Genomic DNA, 24,677 nt, shown 5'->3' on the forward strand with positions numbered 1-24,677 from the left:
TTTTTCAGTGATGTGTTGGCATTCTATCAGTCATAAACACAATTATTCACACATGTAACTGATATGTTTTTTGGGTCATTTTATCAGGGACATTGGCACCAACAGCAGTTGCAGTGGCAGGTGCCTGGAGGCAGGTGGAGCTAAAGGCTTTCAGGTGAGCGCTCTGTGGTTTGGGCTTTTGGTTCATGAATTGGTTAGAATATAGTAAATCATTCAGGGTGTTTATAAGATGTTTTTAAGATACAGTGTGTTACAAGTCAGTTGCATTTTCCTGTGTTAGTAACACTGTCTGCTGCCTGTTTCTGTGGTAAGCATTTCGAAAATGTGATTTACTGTGTTATATGTATGTGCAGTCACATATAACAACACTAATATAAAATAAAAGGTCATTAAAAACCAATTAAAGTGCCTTTTTGGGCAGGTGATGCGAGCACATTACAAAGTAAGAAAAGGCACTTTATGTGCATATTTCATTACAACGCAACTTAAAATATACATGACACCAAGTAATATGCACAGAATAATACAAAAACTAAAATTTGATGAAGTGCACAACAACAAAACACAAGAGAAACTAAAAAATACAGTAAGCACCCACCCTCCAAAAGACATTGGTAAAGTTTGCATCCAGTGGACAGACACAAACCATAAACACAAACAAACATATTGTAAGTAAACATAAACCTGGAAAATTAGAGGAGATCAGAAAAGAATCAAAAATCAGTGGCTCCAGGGCTTAAACCTAAGGAAGCACAGTGACATCTGGTGGTTTGAGGAACTTACAGCAGTGTGATAGTATATAGTGTGAGTCTCATATGCATCACCTACGTTCATTAAATATGTCCGTTTACAACTGCTGAAGTAAATGCACAAACTAAGATAGTGATTTTTTTATTGTTGGTAGAATGATAATCTTGAAAGATTATTTTATAACTTTGGTATGAGATGGGAATGTTCCCATGGGTACGCTTATTTTATTTTATTTTATTTTGTAAATGTTTTCAATAATAAAAGCAGCATAAAAAGACAAATATATAACTGCAAATAGACAATTGCACATATAAAAATAAAAGCATAAATGAATTTGTGGAGTTCATGCTCACAGTTAACAACTGGATCATCCTGGTGGACTGGAATTTACATTAAGACAAGTAAAAATATATCTATACCTGAATTTACATAAGAAATATTAAATGATGCATGTATGTATACACACATGCACCCTTACAAACACACCATACACTTACATACATATATGCATACATTTTAAATGCCATAAAAACAACAATATACACACTACAACAACACACAACACAACAAACTTCAGAGACTTAAGCTATCTGTCTTTTGTTCCATTAAGTTCTGTGTTGTGCAGTTTGATTGGTGAAGGCAGGGTTACTACTTAAATCAGGCAATTGCACATATGAAAATACCTGTAAGACAACGGCACAAAATTAACAGCAAGATTAACACACATATGAAAATAAAAGCGTAAATAGATAATTGCACATATAAAATTAAGAGCATAGGCAATCACACACACAAACAAGGGCATAAAGAGAGAAACACCCGTATTAAAACAACCATATAAAAAGGCAGTAATGCATTTTAAAAAAACAACATCAATTGGCAGGCACATAACTAAACCCACTGATAAGTAAAAAGAAAACATTACAACAGAGGGGGGGGCAACCAATAGTTCCAAATGCTGAATAGTTCAAGCGTTGAAACCCATTAATTTTCAGAGTTTTACAAGCATACGGTAAGTTGATGAAATATTTTTTACATTTTAATACATGTTGAAGAGCTGATGTGAAAGCAAAGGGGACTGACTTTGATGACCTATGAAGCCAGCTATCTACAAAGAGAAAAGGGAATTGCAGTTAAGTACTTGATATTCAGTGTGTGCTGGTCTCAATGATTATTATACATATGCTGTCAATGTATTTTCAGTGTGTCACAACTGTCTTTTTCAATGACTTTGGTAATACTGAATATACCAAAGCACAAAAGTAGCAGAATTTAATTTTACAAGACATGAGAAGAGTGAAGACATGATTCCCTCAGATCAGGCAAGTCTAACTAAGGCAAGCTATTAAGCTAAGAACAGGCAAGCATCATTACGTGTAAACTACAAGTAATATATCCACCACCAAAAAACAAACGTTTTGATGGTGGATAGGTGTTTTTTTTTTTAATCTTTTTTGTTGTCATTGTGTGTTTAAAATGCTGAGTCATTAAAAATCAATTTACTGCTGTTTTGTTAAAGTAGTTGAAAGAGCGGCATGAACCACATGACAGTGTGATAGCGAGATCAAATTGTGTCACAACAGCCTTTTTCAATGAGTTTGGTGATACCGAAACCAAACCACTGGCCAAAAATGGTCCAATTAACAAAAAGAGGCGGAATTTAATTTATCTAAGACGTGAGAAGAGTGAAGACTGGATTCTCTCGGATCAGGTAAGGCTGTTAGCCTGATAGCTGTAAGCTATTAAGCTAACAACAGGCAAGCATTGTATTATTTTACACCCGTGAGGTTTGAAGTTTCCAATTTTCTGTGACCTAGAGGCCAGATTAAGTCACATTTACTCCTCTTCAAAAATGACAAATTGATTATTTTCAGAGACAGGAACACAGCTCTTTAACAGCTCTTTTGTTTGTGTGGTGGATAGGCATTTATTCTTGTTTATTTGTTGTATGTTAAAAATATATATATATTTATATTGCTGTTGTGCGACATAAGCTAATAATCAGTCTGGCCTGCTTTGTGACATCTTTCTCTCGCTGGATGTCGAATGACCGTCTTTAAAGACTCTTTCTTCAAGGAAAACGTAAAACTTTGTTGCCTGGTATATGTTACACTGTTGACCAAACCTCTTTGTTGGCTTAAATCCAGCTTCCATTTATACCAACTTTATTGTGCGTGAATATGTGAATACAACATACATACAATACATACAACAGGGTGTGAGTAAATCTGACCATAGAAGCATGAGAATATTAATACATATGGTCTGTAGTTTTATTCAGTCTTATAGAAACAGTCCTCCTCACTCTGAAATTAATCCAAAACTATCTGCCACTCCCTAGAAAATGCTAAAATATATATTAAAACTGTGGCTGTATTTAATCAGAAACAATTCATTCAAAACTGTCTTTCAATCTTTCTTTGTATGTTCAAATATCTACAGACATACACAAGTTCAGTAGAATAATTACTGTATGGGTGTAGGGACAGCTGTGAATGCTCTTGACTGTGGAGGTACATAAGTGGTCTGGACAATGTTTTTGGTATGTAAAAACACTACATTATCCTAGCCAGGCAGTATTGTGTGACATCAGTGCATGGAAGGGTGGTATTCAAGTCCTTTCAGTAGCAGTACTTGAAATGCTGAAAATATTTAATCCATGACAATACATACACAACTGGTTTTCAGAGCTCTTTTTGTATGTTCAAATTCGTAAAGCCAGACACAGGGTGTGTAGGGTGGTTACTGAATGAGCGTAGACACAAGTATGAATGATCTTGACTGTGGAAGTGTAAATAATGTGGGGTTCCTTTTAGTATGTAAAGACAGCACATTAATTAGCCGAGGCAAACAGTATTGTGTGACGTAAATGGATGGATTGGTGGTATTTCAAGCCCTTTCAGTAGCAGTACTTGAAATGCTGAAAGTATTTAATCCACAATACATACACAACTGTTTTTTGTGCTTTCTGTGCAAATAATTCACACTGTAACAGATAACCGAGTTATGTGCTTTTTACTTTTACTTTTTGTTAATAGTCCTGTTTATTTTAACTATATATTTGTAAATACTCGTTAAATTTCTATATTTTCACTTATCTTTCCACTCTTGCAAGGAGCACCTGTAACGCAAATAATTTCCCCTCGGTGATCGATAAAGTATTTCTGATTCTGATTCTGATTATATTCACAGGGGAAAGCTTCAAGAGCCTTTCTTACCAGTTCCGAGTGGGAGTATCAGCAATTCGGCAATTGGTTCCTGAAACCTGTGCAGCAATCTACCAGGTTTTAAAGGAGAAATACCTGAAGGTATGTGCGATATGAGGTTTATAGTGCTGTCTGCTAAAGTTATCAGGGGTCTGACATATGAAACTAGCCATCATGGGTTTTACATTGTATTTTCCTGTTTTTCAGTGCCCAGACACAATTGAAGAGTGGCAGCAAGTAGCCGATGGATTCCAGGCTCAGTGGAACTTCCCAAACTGCCTAGGTGCTCTGGATGGGAAACACATCAACATTCGCCCCCCACCAGGAACTGGATCAACATTCTACAACTACAAACATACATTTTCCATAGTCCTAATGGCACTGGTTGACAGCAATTACAAGTTCCTTTATGTAGATGTTGGTTGCAATGGGCGGATTTCTGATGGCGGAGTGTTTGGTGGATGCTCACTGCAGGATGCTCTGGAGAAGAGAACATCCAACATCCCTGCCCCTGCATCACTTCCTGCTTCTGACCAGCTGGCTCCTTATTGCATTGTGGCAGATGAGGCATTTCCCTTGAAGGAGTACCCCATGAAGCCATATCCGAACCGCAGGCTATCTGTAGAGCAATGCATCTTCAATTACAGGCTGTCACGAGCTCGGAGGGTGGTAGAAAATGTTTTTGGAATCCTAGCCAATCGTTTTCGGGTCTTTCTAACCACCATTAACATTCAAGACACTGCCAAAGTGGAGGACATTGTTTTGGCTTGCTGTGCTCTGCACAACTTCCTGCGGACCGAGAGCTGTGACCAATACATGGTAGGGATCGTTGACCAGGAAGGACCAAATCATGACACTGTCCCAGGAAGATGGAGACAAGACCCTGACCTACAGCAGGCTTCCCTGCCACACACAACCAATGCTACAACACGAGCCAAGCAGCACAGGAATGAGCTATGCCGTTACTTCATGTCTGATATCGGCGCAGTGCCTTTTCAGTGGGGAAAAATAAAGGAAATGTGTATGCCTATTGATTGTATGATATTGAAGTGTCTGACTGACAAGAAAACAACTTGGCTGTGTGTTTCAGGTCTAGGGCTGTAGTCTAAAAATACACAATAAAGTTATTTTGCATGATACATTCTTGTCTGGAGTTTAATCTATTGAAAGTACACTCTCACAAAGTCATTGAAAGTCAAAGTGTTTCATTACCAAATGTGCAGGACAATGAAATGCTTATAAATGTAACAGTCACCTGCATAGCACAGCTCTAAAAGGAACTATTTACATCTGTTACAAGTTCCACATCCAACATTACAGATTGCATAACTGTCTGTCAGAGGTTTCTGATGCCAGGTTCTGGTCCACTGAATACTTGAATAGGCAGTTGTCCACATCGTGCTGGAAATATGGCAGTAAATGTGGGGGCAACTTCCGCATTCTGTGTTCAATGTTCTTGCAGTAGGCATGGATGGCATCATTGCTCTCATCCTGAGAAGCTAACTTCTCCAGGGTTTGACCAATGGTGTGCATCAACTGAGATGACTCCTCACTGGTGGACTCGTCCAGCATCTTCCTGCTGTGCTTCACCTGAGGCCTCGGAGTGCTTGACTGGCTGGAGGTGCTTGGCAGTGGGTCCTCTCTGGTGGGTGTAAGTGCGGACTCTGCTCCACAGATGGTGGATTCTGCTAGGGTAGTGCTGGGTCTGTGTTCAGCAAAGAAGCAGGGCTCCTCTGAGGTGCTGGTCCAGTCTGAGGGTGTCTCAGAATCAGCATCAGCTCAAGGTTCCTTATAAAAACAAAAAATAAATTATATTAATATAGAGTGAATAAAGAGTGAAACCAAGTTATTGTACGAAAGGATGCATGTGAAAAGAGGGGTACAAACTAGGGCTGCTCGATTATGGCATAAATCATAATCACGATTATTTTGGTCAATATTGAGATCACCATAATTTAACACGATTACTTTTTGACTCTTATTATGCATCCAGGTGTTTCCCCCGCAGGCTCCACTTCACTCAGCTGCCCGCTGCTTCTTCCCACTTTAATCTAAATAACAACCGGGGCTCGGTGCTCTGGTTGGATACAAACAGCTAGCTAACTCACAGCTAGCCTCGGCTGTCAACGGGGAGAGCCCTGCTAGCCTCACAGCTAGCCTGGCTCTCAACGGAGCGCCGGGCTAGCGGGTTGGATACAAACAGCTAGCTAACTCACAGCTAGCCCCGGCTCTCAACGGAGAGAGCCCCGCTAGCCTCACAGCTAGCCCGGCTCTCAACGGAGCGCCGGGCTAGCTGTGAGGCTAGCGGGGCGTTAGCCGCAGCACGACCGGAGGGAAACACAGCAAATTAGCCTCCAGCCCTCCGTTGAAATGACAGAAGAAAGAAACAATGTTTTCTTTTTACTCAACAAATAAAAGGGTTTAGTTACCACGATAGTTATGTTGGAGGAGGTTTCTTTCCTTTTTGTGTAGGGCTTCAAAAACTGCAGCCGGGTCAGTATCCACTGCTGCCTGCCAGTCTTCTGTGCTCCAACACGAGGGTGCAAGTTTCTTGTACCGGGTATACTGGGTTCGCAGAGATTCCCACTTCTTCCTGAGCTCTTTCTCTGACAAACAAAAAGAACTTATTCATCGTGCATGAGCTTGCAAACAATTATGAACAGTTCCTGCTAAAGAGCTCAATGGCCAGAAAGAAAATCTTACCCGATATAACAAGCTTATTTTCAACCTCACGCCAGAGCTCCCTTTTCACCACTCGGCTGGCATAGCGTTTTGCTGTGATGTTGTACAGAGCTGGCCTCTCCTTAATCATTGTGATCAGCTGGTCTTCAGTGTCGTCGTTCCAGATGGCCATGGCGTTGTGGAAATATTCATGAAAGTTCAGATGAAATGTAGATCAAAAATAAGCTCTCTGTGTGTGCCCTCTGGACTTTATCGTTTGTTTTCTTTTGTCACTTCCATTTCTCTTCTTGTGCACTTATTCGCTAAGCTGAACAGCCAATCAGAGTGATCGCTCTCACCTGAACAGCCAATCAGAGTGATCTCTCACTGACAAGCCCCGCCGCTGATTCAACAGCCCTGTTGACTTTGTCGTTTGCTTTCTTTCGTCATTTCCGTTTCTCTTCTCGTGCACTGATTCGCTAAACTGAACAGCCAATCAGAATGATCTCTTTCACCGACTAGTTCCGCCACCGATTCAACATGCTCAATTGGCCAAAAAGCCACTGACAGCCTGACGGCCGACTGTCGGCTTGGCGTGTCAGGACTTTTACGGAGTTGTTAAGGTCACATGTGAGTCGTTGACTCACCCGTCCATCATGTGTGTCGTTAGGGTTAGATGGGACCAGGTGTGAATGGGTGTGAAGTCGTCTGGGGAGAGATCTCAAGACGTCAATGGTGAAACAAAACAACCACTCCACAAGCGCATGGTACAGCGCAGGAGAGCCAGCTTGTCAGGTCAAGACTCAGCTGTCCATTTACATCTAAAGGAGAAGGGACACTCTTTCGAGGACAGCAATGTCCACATCTTGGCCAGGAAAGAAAGATGGATTGAAAGAGGTGTGAAAGAAGCCATCTACGTCAGACTGGAAGTTATTTCTTCAGGCTCTTTGTGTTTCCACCATTTTCTCCTCTGATTAAGAAACTTTTAAGTCTCTTAAAGTCCTTTCTCCTGCATCTTAGAAACTCTGTTCGGGGCAAAGATGTTCTAACATTTATCTTTACAAGGACCTAGTCTTGACTTTAAGGGGAAACTCTAAGAAAGCGCAACAATTCTAAGAATTTTCTCAGAATTTCATTACTCTTAGCACTAGGAAGCTTTGTGAATACCGCCCCAGATCTGTAGGTCACATGAGAGCAGAAAGTCTGAATATAAATGCAGCTTCAATGTTGCACTTGAAGCAGTTCAGTATATTTGCTGCAGTTTATGTACGTGCATGACTCTGGTACTTCTTGGGGTTTTGTCCACCTGGTTAAATACACTTATTGTAAGTCGCTTTGGACAAGGGCATCAGTTTAATAACTAATGGAATGAATCAGTGAGAAGTGATTGTGATGCATTTTCTCACACTTTTAGCACAGATTGTTTCCTGGTACTGGCACATATGTTATCAGTTTGTTTTGTGTTTTTGCAATGAGCAATTATTCACACAACAATTCAGTTTGAGATGAACCAGGAAAACACCAATGTCAGGGAAGTGCTTGTTCATCTGAAAACCATCATGGTCGAACCTGGCTAAGCTTGTTCTTCTTTTTGCCTCGTTCACACAATCACATAGATTGTCTTTGCATGTGAAATAAATACAAGCAAGACTGTGGTTCCCATCATATCTTGATCTCCCCAACTGTGGTAGCAGCCATAGCATGACAAGCTCTTGTGCCATTGTTTTATGGCACCAACTAGAGAATTAGCTCCACCAGCTGTTTATGTCCGTCAACCAGTGAATTCATATTCACACAGCAGTAGTAGATGGAATCAAGCATCTGTAAAGTGACACCTAGTGTGCAAAGTGAGTAACTGCTTCACAGTAATTCACCAAACTGAGAGTCTAATGCTGGCAGCTTGGTACCGCTGTATGACACAGCAGTGCTTAGAGCTATATGCTAACGTGTTTACAAAGATGTTGCTAACGTTTTTATGCTAAGCAAGTATAATGTTTACCCTCTTATCTTAGCATGTTAGCATGTAAAGATTAGTTAGCAGTGAATAAATGGTCCCCCTGAGGCTGATGTGAACGTCATTAGTTGTGCAGGTATTTGCTCATAAACGCCATTGTAGGGCACGTTAATCAGAGTGCGCATGGCTGTACATGAAAGAGAATATCAGTGTGATATTCGTTTCATCAGCCATGTGAACAGCTTACTGGGTGTGCTGTCTTTTCTCTGAATATTAGCAAAAACTTGGATATTTTTTGCATGTAGACGTCATGAGTGAGACTGAACACTCCACACTGAGCTCAGGGTCTCTGCTATTCTGGGGTCAGAGGGTGAAGAGGAGATTAACTTTGAGAGCATTTTCTTTAACATAAAGTTTGACGCTTCTTAACCTCAGTGTTAACACAACTCTCAGAGGACAGAGCTCAGTGCTGTTGCATCAGGAAACACACACCATCCCTTCACATCCACACACTGAGCTTCTGTGTGATGTCAGGTATACAAAGAAAATGCTACAGTATTCATCATATGATAGCATTACACATTAAAGTAGAGCTACTCAATTATGGAAAAAATCATAATCACGATTATTTTGGTCAAAATTGAAATCGAGATTATGCAAACGATTATGCGGCGCACGTGATGACATATTGTTTACATGATGGCATGCCATTTCTGTCTCTACATGGTCACACGTTTACAATTCTCCTCTGCTCTCTGTACAGCGGTGTTCGGTCACGATGCACACACACACAGACCCTTGACCGTCATCGTTTCAGTTCTGGTAATCCAATCCACCCTTTAATCCAGATAAAGGCTGCATTTGGGTATTTCAAAAGTTAAGGCAGAGATCTGGATCAGTTTGATACCAAATTTCAGGATTATTTGGATCCCACCTCAGAGGTGGATTTGACAAAGCCTCAGCTCCACTTCTTCTAGATATTGTTACTCAAGATGTTCATTACACTTAATCTAAATTAGTGTTTTGGTTGTAAGTAATTTCAAGCTTAGAAAAATATTGTTTGGCCATACTCCTGAAACTGCTGTAAATAAGAGTAACAAATACAGACCTATTTCTCAACGTCTAGTTTCACCTAACATTGTAACTTGTTGTACCAAAACATCCAACATATGTTTGTGGTCAGACAAAGGCAAGGAAGCACAATGCAAAGCAAATTTATTTGTATAACACACTCTTTTCTTTACACAGAGTGCAAGAAACAACACAGAGATTAACATAATAAGCACATGGACAACAACTCAGTCCTCTGACACTTCTGAATGAACCGCATAATTCATACCAGCACTGTGTATTTTTTCCTATACTGCAGCAGTCTGCTCTGCACACATGTAAAAATGTTTTTAAAAAAAGTCTGCTGTGTTGGCAAACTCTGAACAGGTTGATGATTAAAGAGTTCATGTATGACGTACTTCAGATTAATTCCCTTTTAAATTAAGCCATAGATTGCAAAATGCATCAACAAAGCCAGCTACCTCGCTAGCCTGCTAGCTACTTAAAGGAATAGTGCACCCAAAAATGAAAATTTATCCATTATCTACTCACCCATATGCCGATGGAGGCCCTGGTGAAATTTTAGAGTCCTCACATCACTTGCAGAGATCGACGGGGGGAACGGGCAGCACACCTAATGGCAGACGGCGCCCCAGACTAACGTCCAAGAACACAAAATTGAATCCTCAAAGTATCTCCATACTGTTGATCCGTAGTGATCCAAGTGTGCTGCAGCCGTGACATAAAAAGTTGTTTCGAAAAACCTCATATGAACTCTGTTTTTAGCCTCATCGTAGCCTGTAGCTCTGACTGCTTCTCTGTGCTCCGCGCTCACGTATGCGCGCTCAAGGTGATCGGTGATGCACAGTCTCTGAAGAGCAGCAGTTTCGTCAGTACTGATGTCCGGATTCTCAAGTGCAGGCATCGCCAATTCCCAGTCTGAGCAGCAAAGACTTTCCTCATCCGTTGGCATTGCTTTGCATTTGAAACAACTACACCACCAGGTTTCCAGTGCTCGACTCTGGTATTCTGCGGCTGGCTGAGGGTTAGGTTCATGAGCTGCGGCGGCTGCTTCGTCCAGTAGCCTGAGTTCCGTGTGTATACTCGGGCTCAAACAAATAGGGCTCAACAAAGAAATGCTGTTCCTCCTCAACTGCAAAGTCTTCAGACATGTTGGGCTGTCCTTTGCTAAAAGACCGTAGTGCAAATGATCTTTTAGCGACTGTGGCTACCGTTGTCTCCCCCTACGGTGCACGTGTCACGTGATGTAAACACGGGTGAGCAAAGCTCATGCTTTCGCTGGTCTCGCGCAGGCGCGCACACATGAACGCGGAGCACAGAGAAGCAGTCAGAGCTACAGGCTACAGTGAGGCTAAAAACAGAGTTCATATGACGTTTCTCGAAACAACTTTTTATGTTGGGGCTTCAGGACACTTGGATCACTACGGATGAGCAGTATGGAGATACTGTGTGGATTCAATTTTGTGTTCTTGGACGTTAGTCTGGGGCGGCGTCAGCTATTATGTGTGCTCTCCGCTCCACCCGCCGATCTCCGCATGGGATGTGAGGACTCTAAAACTTCACCTGGGCCTCCCTCAGCATATGGGTGAGTAGATAATGGCTGAATTTTAATTTTTGGGTGCACTATTCCTTTAACATGCAAGTCAATGGAGCCGCGTTAGCTACCGTTAGCACGACCTCGGCTCAATTAGAGATTGGTACGCCCACGTTTTAAGTAGGTGACAATTCAAATAGCTGGCTCACATGAGATGGTGGGTGGCCTTCGTATGGTCTTAACAATGCTATACATTAGATAACGGTAAATTTACATTTTGATGTGAAAGCTGTGCTACCAAGTGCTCCTTTCGTGAAGTAGTCCGCTATGTTTCAGATCTTGGGGCGGAGTCATGAGATTTGGAAATTCGTATCCTGTCAGATTGGGATCAAAGTGATCCACCCTGCCAATGTTTTGAAATACCCAGATAAAGTCAGCAGGATCACCTTGATCCCTGACTGGGAAAAGGAGGATTTCATTATCCCGATTATTCTGATCCAGCTTACAAGTTTTAAAATACTGGGCCCTGATGATTAATTGCACAGCCTTAGGCAAGGCAAGGCAAGGCAATTTTATTTATATAGCACCATTCATACACAAGGCAATTCAATGTGTTTTACAAGAGAAATACGTTAAGATGAAACATCAAAGGAACAATAGATCATTAAAAACAAAAGCTAAAAGCAAGAAAAACAGTGCAGAAAATTCATTTAAAAAGCAAACATAAAGCAAAAGCAACAGCAGACAAATACAAAAACAATAGCTACAGATTATCCTAACAATAAGTTACATATCTAGTTCACTGGTAAGCTGCAGTAAATAGTAATGTTTTAAGCCCTGATTTAAATGAGTTGACAGTTTCAGCCGACCTCAGATATTCTGGAAGTTTGTTCCACAGGCGGGGAGCATAGAAACTAAAGGCTGCTTCACCTTGTTTGGTTTTGATCCTGGGAACACTGAGTAAACCTGTTCCAGATGGATGCTTCATAACGTACAAGTATATCAGAGATGTATTTAGGCCCGAGACCATTTAGTGCTTTATAGACAAGTAACAAGATTTTAAAGTCTATCCTTTGACACACAGGAAGCCAGTGCAGTGATTTAAGCACTGGTGTAATGTGCTCCACTCTCGTGGTGTTGGTGAGGACTCTGGCAGCAGCGTTCTGGACGAGCTGCACCAAGATTTCTGGCTTGATTTGTAGGTTTTAGTGTCATGGCATCAAGGTGAGCACTGACTATTGATCTTTGTTCTTTGGGGCCAAAAACAACTATCTCAGTTTTTTCTGTGTTTACATTACATTACATTACATTAAAGGCAGACTTTTTTTTGCGAATTAGTGATTTAAAAATGAAAAAAATTTTCAGAGATACAGTATTACAGAGATACCTGAGTACAGTGCACATTTAACATACTCTCACCCAGCAGCCTATATAAAAACATTACAGGTAGCCATTTTTGTAATATTGAAAAGTACATACACACAGCACATCTTCACGATATGTTACTATTTATCTGTTTTTATATTTTAGATTATTTAGATGTCAGTCAGTCAGTCCAACACTTTGATCCAGACTGAAATGTCTTAACAACTAAATGTGATCCACCCATTGATGTTTTGCTCAGGATGCACCCTAATAAGATAAGATAAGATAAGATAAGATACACCTTTATTGATCCCACAATTGAGAAATTCCAGTGTTACAGGGTAAAGAGTCAAATTAAAGATTTCAATATTTAAAAAACTTTAAAAAACTAGGCATGCAGAAAAAAAGTACAAAAAATAGAAGAAACAGCAATAAATAATAATAATAATAATAATAATAATAATAATCATAATCATAATGATGATGAGCAGTGGATAAAAAGTAACTCAATAACTCTGGGAATTCTCTGACTTCTCATCTAACACCACCATGACGTAAACATTTTAATATGTCCAGTATTTTGGTTCTTGACCGAGTTCCTTCAGCTGAGAAAGTGAACATGGTATCATCATTATACCTGCTGAACATCAGCATATCAGCGTTGTCATTGTGAGCATGTTAGCATGTTGACGTTAGCTCAAAGTGCTACTGTGCTTTAATAAGCCGCAGATTGGTGTTATGTCGATGAAGGTGTAAGGTTGACAAAATGCTTACATGAGTACTAGCATTTTGTCTGAGACTGTCTGTGGTGTTGTGTTGTCTTCTCTTTTGATGGATCTAGCAGTATCGGGGAAACTACAGTTTGGTAAACTACAAATGGTGGTTTACCAAACTGGCTTCTTCACTATGAGAAGTAGTTAAATTATCTGAACTGCCTCCAACAAATGTTGAGCTTGTCAGAGTAAAAGTATTTTAAAGAAACTAGTTTAACTACATACAAACTACACAGGAAATGCTTTCAGTCCGAGTCTGGGATCTCATATTGTTACACAGAGATACAACGTAACTGACACAGAGTGAAGTGTGGGTGTGTTTGATTTATGGACCAGGACAGGCCAGTCCTCAACTGGGGAGCATGAGGAAGTGTTTTAAAGGCAGGACAAGGAGCATTTGTTGGGGTGTAATCAGGAAAATGCAATACTTCTAGGCAGGCCAGCGAGATTTATACTTCAAGAACGGAGAACCCAGCTTAATGTGAGTGACTGTAGCTTGTGTGTCTTTAATCAAGGGTCGGTTCTGGTACTGACCAAACTGACCATCATACATCAAGACTGAGGGTTGTTGAAACTTAAACATACTGTCAACCAACCTCTGCCTTCACAGGAAGTAATGTGGTGTACATTTTATTTGGGATGAATTTGAGAGAAGATTTGGGAAATCTGAGATGAAGAAAGATGAAGGTCTTTTTGGGCCTTTTGCTTTTTATTGCTGTGATATTTTATCATGAAGTTACAACAGTTTCTTTCCCTATAAATATTTAATGAAGTCACTGTGAGATCAGTCTCCTCGGAGGTGTTCCCTTCATAATCTCCGAACAATATACGCTGCATTATTATTGTTTCATGGACGATCATTAATGTAATTGCCTCCTGTTTGTGAGTCAGACTCTGCTCCCTGCGGATTCTACTGAGCTACAGACAAACTACTTAACTCACTTGTACTCTGTGTGTGTGTGTGTGTGTGTGTGTGTGTGTGTGTGTGTGTGGAGGAACTATGAATTGTAACTGATAAACTCATTACAGTTTAAGATTACAATGAATATGATTTATTTTGGATAAAACTGAGCCACATAATACACTTAAAGACCTTATTCCCATTAATCATCTTTGTGCACTGCTGGGTGTCAAGCTCCTACAACCTGAACAAGTATCTAAATTTATGACATTTGTTGAATGTTCTGTTTTTAATGTTTTAAAGGAGCAATAAGCGAAATTCATCATTTCTAGATTGAAGGAATTAAAAAATTGCTATGTGAAGAACTAGGCTCATGACACACTTTGTTTTGGTCTACAGGCAGTGCACAACAGCAAACCTAGCAGTGAAATGATTTCGCTTTTTGCCCGTTTAAAAGAAACTTGTATACAGAGTAAATTTACAATACATTAGCATTTTTATTGAGGACCTATATTGTACAGGGTTTTTGTTTTGTTTTATCGCAAAAGTGTTAGAATTCGGCAGTGGATTTAAAAATACAAAATATTTACTCTGTATGTATGTATGTAACCCCCCTTTTTCATGGTAGAATTATTCTTTCTTTACCTTTATTTCATCTGGAAGTTTTATTGAGATTGAAAATGGTAGCAGCTTTACAAATAAAAATATACCAGTGCTGTTGGCTGTGAGTTGTCAATGACGTCCAACCCACCAAATCACAAAGAATGCAATGATAAATTGTTGAATTGCCAACAATGGAAAATACATTTAACTAAAATGTAGTATATAGAGTATGAATATTTCATAAAGAATACAAATCCCTTTGATAAAACTAAGCTGAGCTTATTTTAGTATATTGGAATTATTGATATTAGTTACACGTATATAGAGTATAAATTTCATCAGCCAGTATAGTAAAATCAGTTTAATTTTTTTCAAAATAAAATGCTTTTATTTATTTTCTGTTTGAATTTCGAGAAATTGGGCTACTTTTAAATCAATATACATCTCTTTAATGTAGCCTAGGATGAGACCTCAGCCTTGGCTGGGATGATCGATAGTTTCAACCGACAACATAGATGGTACATGAGGATGGATCTGATGGCCTGGTCTCTGATGCCATAGATGAGAGCGCTTAGACATCTGGGGAAAAGGATTAAAGACACATAAAAAATACTCCAGATACGTAAAATGATTACTCTGTCAGTGATTTTTGAGATGGCAGTAACCAAGGGGTTGTGTATAGTTGAAGAAAGACTGAGGCCCAGCTGCACCAGATGCAGCAGCAGTGTGTTGCGGGCCTTGCGAGCTGAAGCTTTGTCTGTGGAGGCTGACCTGGCTGCTATCATCACACCAATATAGGAAGAAGTGACTGCCACACTAGCTGATATAAAAAGAAAATAAGTGTATGCTTTGCTATAATCATCAGACACTGGACCAACAAACATGTTTTCTTCGGCACAAAAATCTTTCATCTGCAGACTCTCCAGGTCTTCAAAAGGAAAATCTAACAGTAACAGAACTCGAGTGAGAATATTTAGTGAACTGAAGGTCCAAATCACAATGATAGCCACTGCTGTGTTTCTGATGGTGATGATGGCAGAGTGCCTCAGTGGGTAGCACACAGCTACATATCTCTCCAGAGACATCACCACCAGTGTGAGAGGGGAGATTTCCTTGGTGAGAATAGCAAGCACAGCAAGAACACCACATACAGGATATGTTAGTCTTATTCTACAAGCAGCCAGTAGGTACAGTATCTGACCCAGTACCATCTGTACAGTGTCTGCAACAAGGAGGTTAAACAGAAGAATGTAACGAGAGGTCTCACGAAATATTGTTTTACTTCTTAAGCTGAATAACATGACCCCGTTAATGAAGAGAAACACACAGCATGGCACGGTAATTGGAGCAGAAAACAACACAATTTCCAGTATTGCCCGGCCCTGCACACCAGCTGTGATGTTTGTCTGAGATGAAGTTGCATATGACATATTAGAAAGACATGTGTGAGTCCTCTGAAATCAAGATGGGACATCTCAAGGGTTTTTGAGAGTACTAAGATAATTTGAAACCGCATTTACAATATTAAAACCACATCAACCTTTTGATGTAATTATAACACAGAAGCACAATTAATATTGCAGTTCGTACTTTTAAAAAAGTAAAAGTTCACTCTTTATGCAGAGATGTCTGTTGAGATCACATGCAAAACCAAGTTATCCACATACATTTTCCATCAGCAAACAGGTTGGAGGCCCTGCCTGCTTCCATGGGAGCAGAACTGGTCTGCAGGGTTTGCTTGTCCTCACATGCTTTTTAAGCACTTGATCATCACACCCACTTCACATGATACCATTACACAGGAGTGCGGTACCTACCCAGATCTGTATATCTGTACACTGATGAATGATGTCATCTTTTTGAAGTTATTTCTCAATACCCCGGACGGAGTTATTTAGGCTGACCAAACGTCCTCTTTTGCCCAGACATGTCCACTTTTCACGTCCCGTCCAGGGGGGTTTTTATAAACTGATGATAATGTCCGGTTTTCCGTGTGTGTGTGTGTGTGAGTGCGGCACGCGCCGCGTATTTCTGTCCGAACCCGAACCGAGCCCGACATTATTTAATGACCAAAGCACTGAGTTTGTGCCACACAGTTGTTACAGTTACAGGGTATTTAACAGGACGGGCATGCGCCGTGGGTGCTCAGCCCATGTGTGAGACGGGAGCGGGAGGCAGGAGGTCCGACGCTTCCAGCAAGAGGAGAGGGAGAAATAAAACAAAATAAGATAAAATAGGAAAAACCTGTCTCCCTCTTTTTTTTATTTTCAGCGTTTAATCAAGGCAGAGGCGGGTGGTGGAAGGTCCGAGACTTTGAGCGAGGGGAGAGGTAGAAACAAACAGCCAATGTGTGTCTGTGTGTGTTATGTTCAGGTGTTGTCACGTAAATAACAGCGCCCAAGCAATAAACAGGACAGACAATAGGATTTTATTTATTTTTACACTACATTTTCACTGAAAGCTGACTGAATCCGACCCGAGCCCGAACACAATTTATAGCTACATTTTTGACCAAACCCGGCCTGACCCGTTGGGTACCGTCGGGCTCGGATCGCCACACTCTTGTGTGTATGTGTCCCCTATTGGGGCCTATCTGAATTTCTGTCTTTGAGAGATATTATTTTGTAATATAACTGAATTTTATATCCATACATATAAATTTTAAATATATTAAAATGATAAGGCATCTTTGAGTAAACTGCGAGTATCATTTAAATAGGCTCAGCCATGACATCATGGCCGGGCCGAGTGTCCTCTTTTTTGGAAATCAAAATATGGTCACCCTAGAGTTATTGTAACTTTTAATTTGGTAGAATTAGAAATATTTGGTATGTTGTTGGTAGTTCTTGTTTTATTTTAATAAATCTTCAGAAAGATAGAAACTGAAATATTGCTAAAATAAGGACAAAGTTCTACAAAGATGGAAAAAAAATCAAAAACAAATGCATAATTAAATAGTACATGTGAATACATTTGCATTTGTTTTGTTTATTTCCCACCCAACATGCAATGTCTGTATACAAGAACCCCACTTCAGATCATGAATGATTGTGGATCCCAGAAAGCTGAAGGCTTCCACATTACACTCAGAATTGTTGAGAAGTGCTGCATCTCCACCAAGCTCTTTTGATATATTACCATTAGAACTGTATGTAACCCATATGGACATGTGCTTAAACCATAAATCTCTTTTAGGTTTCTACAGCAGACTGTACTCTTAATGTAGGAAGGGCTGTTACCAGATGGTTATAGCTGTGGGAGCGTATCTATGTTTCCCAGGTTCTATGTTTCCAGGGTTCAATGTTCCCCATTTAACCCTGCAAAAAAGGTTCTATGTTCCCCGCTTACACAAAAAAGGTTCCATGTTTCCCGGGTTCTATGTTCCCTGCTTATCCAAAAAAGGCAGGAAACATAGCAGTTACATTAATATGTTGTTTCAACATCTCTAAACACACACAATGGAACATAATGGGGAGAAATTACAATCAGAAACTTACCCTTTAGGCGATCTGTGGTGGGCAATCTGGGCAATTATATCCTTTACAGAAGGTTTTTTAATCCTGCCGTTAAATGCAGTGTTTCAGTCAGTGCAGATTTCTTCGAGCAGCCAAAGACCAACTGGTAAGAAAAGAATAATTATCATGGCTGAAATAAAGATAAATAAGCTGTTAAGTGCACCTTTTTTTCAGGAACTCTGTTCAGTAAATCCACCATGATTATTTATTAGTTTTGTGATAAAAATAAATGCGTCTATGTTGTTGATCACGGATGTTGATATCAACTGTTCAGTTCGGTCTTTCGACCAATCGGATACTCAGATTTCTTCCTCTCTTGTTTTTATGACGGTAGCGTCAGGAGCAGCCAAAGACCACCTGATGGCAAGATAGTTATCTACCAGTGTTCGTAAAGAAAAGAATAATTAGATATAAAGATCTGCTGATCCTTCACAACTGTGCGTAATAGACGCACGTAATGACCGCTCCTCGTCGGTTAGACTGCACGTCTTTCATGTTTGTCTCACTGACAAGTGGAGAGCCTACAGACAGGTACCCATAACTACGAGCCGCTCCGTCACAACTGTGCGTAATAGTCGCGCGTAATGACCGCTCCTCGTCTGTTAAACTGCACGTCTTTCATGTTTGTCTCACTGACAGGTGGAGAGCCTACAGACAGGTACCCATTAGCTACGAGCTAATCAGTATTATCAGCCTGGGCCTGGGGCTTGTTGTAACAGTAAATGGGATGTGTTGTAACTTGTGTAAGTTAAACTGTGTCTGTGTGAGTGTACATCTTTCCCTGCGATGTGTTCAGCCGGGTCCAGCCTAGCCCCGCCCGTTGGAAAGAGTGTGGGATATACCACTACTAGGAATGGGAGGGGGGGGGACTAAATCTTTTAAGATTTAAATAGCACATTATTGCACGATTATAATGAGCACCGATTACATTGTGCTTTTAATAAATACTACTGCATTATTCAAAAATTATTAATTGTGTCTCAAATTATTCTAGGGGGGTACAGCTTTGCTTGAGAGGGGGTCATGTCCCCCCTGTCCTCCTCGGGATTTCCGTCCCTGTCACCTACAATACCTGCAGGGTTGTAGTGCTGCTGGAGTAAACCTGAACTCTGCTACTTTTTTCTCCAATGGAGGAAAAAGAATCATTATATTGATATAGAATAGAGAATAGAAAGAACTTTATTCATCCCTAAGGGAAATTAAGCAATAGACATAGTTTGCATAAGCTCGCTGAAATAAAAAAAAAAAGCTTGAAAATCTAATCTAATCATTATCATGGTGGTGTAATGTGCCATGTATAAACATGCCCTTTTATGGTGCATCCAATACTTAGCTATTAAAAAACATATTGACAGATTCAAATATTTATACATCGTGTTTGTTTCCAAGGTGGATGGTCTTGCTCAAAAAGTTACAAAATTATCCTTTGTGGCTAATAAAATTGTCTGCACAATTAAAATAATACAGATAACTAGCCAGGATGTTTCAGTCATACTTGTCCGTAAGCAGCTAGTTCACCTTGCTGCTATGGACAGGTGCCGTACAGTGATTTAGCATTATCTAGCTAACATAATGGTAGAAGGATTCATGGGTAACAGTTAAAATAAATTAGCCTAAATAGTAAGCCTTAATTACCAAGCAATAATTTTGCAGCCTCCTTGTAGTAACTCTGAGGACCCCCTGGGGGTCACAGACCCCCTGGAAGACCCAGACTCTAAGCCACTGGTCAAATCCTACACTCTGGCCCAACCATTGCTCTCTCCTGCTTCTGGACGAGAAGGTGTCCTTTCCTTCTGAGGATCTTGAGGGTCACTTATCTCAGACAAGGCTCTTCTCTGTTTTGGACCGACAATGGTGAAATAAACTCAGCACTGAAGTCAGGACAGCAAAATCACTGCCCATCATTCACTGCAGGTTAAAAACCACCTTTTCGGAGAGCCCCTTGACACCCCATGCTAGCACTACAATCTCATATCCCGCTTCTTAAAAAGAGTGAAAATGTGATGTATTTTTCTAGCAAGCTTATAGCTGTTAATTTGGGAGGGTTGCGTTTCCCTTTCTTGATGACATCTTGCCTTGTTTCTTTTGACTTTGAATGCACTTATTTTCAGTGGCATGGAACAGAAACATAAACCAGTGAGGACAACCAATGTAGGTTACCCTAGGCAAATACACTGAAAGTTTTGGTCAAGCTGCTAAGTATCTGCTTTTTGTTTGTGTGAGGGTAGGATTCAAAGGTACAGTAGGTTAGGGTTAGAGAATGGAGTCACATAGATTGTAGTCATAAAGTGGTACAAAGCACATGCAATCATTTGTCAGTAGCTTGCAAAGATTTATTGATACACTTCATGATATTTGTAATTTGAACTCAGAACTTGCGCAGTGTAAATAGTTGTAAGGTTCATATTTAGTTTTTTTAAGTTTTACTGATGAAGCTCCAAATACAAACTTTGATATGATTTTCAATTAATAAGTCCACTAATAAATGTATGAGTTTATACTTTACATTATAATACATCTGATTAGACTTGTTTACACCAGGGAACAAAGGCTGTGTGAATGTAGTAATTGTTAAGATCTGGTGTAAAAACAATATTAACATCTTAAAATAACTTTACCTAGACTGTAAATCTATGAGCATGTTTATTGAATACCTTCACTCAAATTTATTAAAAAAAAAAAAAAAAATTGAGAAAGTGTTGGAACTGTGTGGAGGAGGACAGTGTTTGAAGTATATACTGTTTGAAAACCCCTTTTTCTGTTGCATTTGACAACAATACTTGAGTGTAGCATGTGCAGAGTAAAATGAATTCTGAAAGAATACAAAATACTGTGGAAAGACTAAGCTACACAATATTATAATTATTGATATTTATATATATTGTAATTAATAACATAAAACACATAAACATTAAGCGCACCAATATCATCAGCAAGTGTAGCCAAATCAGACTGAAAGTTTTTTCTGATTTAAATTTCAAGAAATTAAGCTTTGATTCAAATTAATATGAACATCCTTATCGAGAATAAGTCTTGAATGATTTAATGTAGCCTAGGATGAGACCTCAGCCTTGGCTGGGATGATCGATAGTTTCAACCGACAACATAGATGGTACATGAGGATGGATCTGATGGCCTGGTCTCTGATGCCATAGATGAGAGCGCTTAGACATCTGGGAAAAAGTATTGTGAGCTGAAGCTTTGTCTGTGGAGGCTGACCTGGCTGCTATCATCACACCAATATAGGAAGAAGTGACCGCCACACTAGCTGATATAAAAAGAAAATAAGTGTATGCTTTGCTATAATCATCAGACACTGGACCAACAAACATGTTTTCTTCGGCACAAAAATCTTTCATCTGCAGACTCTCTGGGTCTTCAAAAGGAAAATCAATAAACACAGCATATAATACAAAAATCCACAATAAAACAACTACAACAACTAGTCAAACATAGTGACCTCTAAAGAAAAACAAGCACATGTCTCAGTCACCACATTCTTTATGATGCCCTTAAATTCATTAATGAATATAAGTGTATTGGTGGTGATTTGATGGGTTGGACGTCATTGACAACTCGCAGCCAACAGCACTGGTATATTTTTTATCTGTAAAGCAATATGGAGGAAACTTCCAGCCTACCTCTGCACCCTTCTGTGTGTCAGCTCTGGTAGTTACCAGCTATGCTCCTCCAATTGTTACTTTTTAATGTACCCCAGGTTTTAGTAGATTTAGGGAAAACTGCATTTTCCTACCATGCACCATGTGTTGCCAACAATGGAAAATACATTTAACTAAAATGTAGTATATAGAGTATGAATATTTCATAAAGAATACAAATCCCTTTTGATAAAACTAAGCTGAACTTATTTTAGTATATTGAAATTACTAATTAATTACACGTATATAAAGTATAAATTTCATCAGCCAGTATAGCAAAATTTATTTCTTTTCAAAATAAAATGCTTTGATTTATTTTCTGTTTGAGTTTCGAGAAATTGGGCTACTTTTAAATCAATATACATCTCTTCAATGTAGCCTAGGATGAGACCTCAGCCTTGGCTGGGATGATCCAAGTTTCAGTCGGCAACATAGATGGTACATGAGGATGGATCTGATGGCCTGGTCTCTGATGCCATAGATGAGAGCGCTTAGACATCTGGGAAAAAGGATTAAAGACACATAAAAAATACTCCAGATACGTAAAATGATTACTCTGTCAGTGATTTTTGAGATGGCAGTAACCAAGGGGTTGTGTATAGTTGAAGAGAGACTGAGGCCCAGCTGCACCAGATGCAGCAGCAGTGTGTTGCGGGCCTTGCGAGCTGAAGCTTTGTCTGTGGAGGCTGACCTGGCCGCTATCATCACACAGATATAGGAAGAAGTGACTGCCACACTAGCTGATATAAAAAGAAAATAAGTGTATGCTTTGCCATAATCATCAGACACTGGACCACCAAACATGTTTTTTTCGGCACAAAAATCTTTCATCTGCAGACTCTCCAGGTCTTCAAAAGGAAAATCTAATAGTAACAGAACTCGAGTGAGGATATTTATTGAACTGAAGGTCCAAACCACAATAATAGCCACTGCTGTGTTTCTGATGGTGATGATGGCAGAGTGCCTCAGTGGGTAGCACACAGCTACATATCTCTCCAGAGACATCACCACCAGTGTGAGAGGGGAGATTTCGTTTGTAAGATTAGAAAGCATGGCAAGAACACCACATACAGGATATGTTAGTCTTATTCTACAAGCAGCCAGTAGGTACAGTATCTGGCTCAGTGCCATCTGTACAGTGTCTGCAAAAAGGAGGTTAAACAGAAGAATGTAACGAGAGGTCTCACGAAATATTGTTTTACTCCTCAAGGTGAATAACATGACCCCGTTAATGAAGAGAAACACACAGCATGGCATGGTAATTGGAGCAGAAAATAACACGATTTCCAGTATTGCCCGGCCCTGCACTCCAACAGTGACGTTTGTCTGAGATGAAGTTGCATACGACATATTAGAGAGACATATGTGGGAGCCCCCTGAAATCAAGATGGGACATCTTGAGGGTTTTATCCAATATTCACATAATTTGAAACAGCATTTACAATCTTAATACCCCATCAACCTTTTGATGTAAGTATAACAGAGAAGCACAATTCCTCTTGCACAGTTTCAGTCAGTTCAATTCAGTCAGAAAAGTAAAAATCTATCATTTTTGCAGAGATGTCTGTTGAGTTGACGTGCATAATAGAAAGTTATTCACATCGATTCTCTCATTGCTGACAGTTCACAGGTTGGAGGCTAGGCCTGCTTCCATGTGAGCAGAACTGGTCTGCCAGGTATTTGTTGGTCTGCAAATGCTTTTTAAGCACTCCATCACCACAGCACTTCACGTGACAGATCACACAAAAGCATAGTAACTAGATCTTTCATACTAAACAGTGTGATGTAATCCTTTCAAAGGAAATTTCTCAATACTGTGGTCAATGTTATTGTATTTTACTTTGTGAACATGCCAAAAGTATCTTTTTTAATTTGGCAGAATGATGAAGGATGAAGAAATATTTAGGATTTTGTCATTAGTACTTTTTTTTATATTAATATGATGACATGGCCATTAAAACCATGTAACTGGTATGGAAATGTGTTCCGTCCTGCTCTTTAGGATACGTTATTCTTTGTTTCATGATATTTATTCATATTCTTTTACTTTGAAATACTCACCTTCCCTCTCACTTCAGATATTCAGCTTCCTGCCTCTGTGTGTTTACGAACTGAGTGATTGGGTCTTCCTCTCTTTGCGTTCTTGTCTGTTCTTGTGAAACGTCACCTTTTCTTCCCAACTACTGTCCCAATACACAATACTTACTATTTTTCCAAGAATGGTTAAAATTCACAGAAATGTTTTTGACACACCCATTTTACTGAGGATGCACTGGCTGGTAACATGAATGAACCTGATAGAACGGATATCCCAGCATTTATTTTGGCATTCAAGCTGGGATCACGGGACTCCACAGATGATATATTCCTTTGTGTAAACTGACATTCCCTCAAATCTCAGCCCTCTCAAAATGGTAACTGAGGCCCCTTTTGTTCTTCAGACAAAAGACAGACAGACCGTTTAACTTCTGTTAATACACATGTATTGATTTTATGTTTAATTAGTCTGTTGTTGCGATCTCTTTGTAGCTAGGTTAATGGGTAGGTAACTTTGTCATAGCTAAGTTGATGTTAGTAAACTTATGCTTCACACAGGCCCAGGGTGCATGCAACTGAACGCCCCTTTTGCTAACTTGGCATCTTCATATAACACAGGTCTTGTAGACATGTACTTAATTTGGCATT

At 39.8% G+C, this 24,677-nt stretch overlaps 2 protein-coding genes across 2 annotated transcripts; both read right to left on the reverse strand.

Annotated features, from left to right (window-relative positions):
- Positions 1-15,276: 15,276 nt before the first annotated feature.
- LOC125897845 (odorant receptor 131-2-like) lies at positions 15,277-16,248 on the reverse strand. Its single transcript, XM_049591301.1, has one exon. The coding sequence runs from the start codon at positions 16,246-16,248 to the stop codon at positions 15,277-15,279; it is 972 nt and encodes a 323-aa protein (XP_049447258.1).
- A 6,113-nt stretch (positions 16,249-22,361) lies between these two features.
- On the reverse strand, positions 22,362-23,342 carry LOC125897846 (odorant receptor 131-2-like). The gene has a single exon (XM_049591302.1). It carries the CDS (start codon positions 23,340-23,342, stop codon positions 22,362-22,364), a length of 981 nt encoding a protein of 326 aa, XP_049447259.1.
- Between the last annotated feature and the right edge of the window lie 1,335 nt (positions 23,343-24,677).

Source organism: Epinephelus fuscoguttatus, linkage group LG12 (genome assembly GCF_011397635.1).
Source record: "Epinephelus fuscoguttatus linkage group LG12, E.fuscoguttatus.final_Chr_v1".
Lineage (NCBI taxonomy): Eukaryota > Metazoa > Chordata > Actinopteri > Perciformes > Serranidae > Epinephelus > Epinephelus fuscoguttatus.

Bases quoted from the DNA above. Each gene is read 5' to 3' on its own strand.
- LOC125897845 (XM_049591301.1), bottom strand. From the start codon at position 16,248: ATGTCATATGCAACTTCATCTCAGACAAACATCACAGCTGGTGTGCAG.
- LOC125897846 (XM_049591302.1), bottom strand. From the start codon at position 23,342: ATGTCGTATGCAACTTCATCTCAGACAAACGTCACTGTTGGAGTGCAG.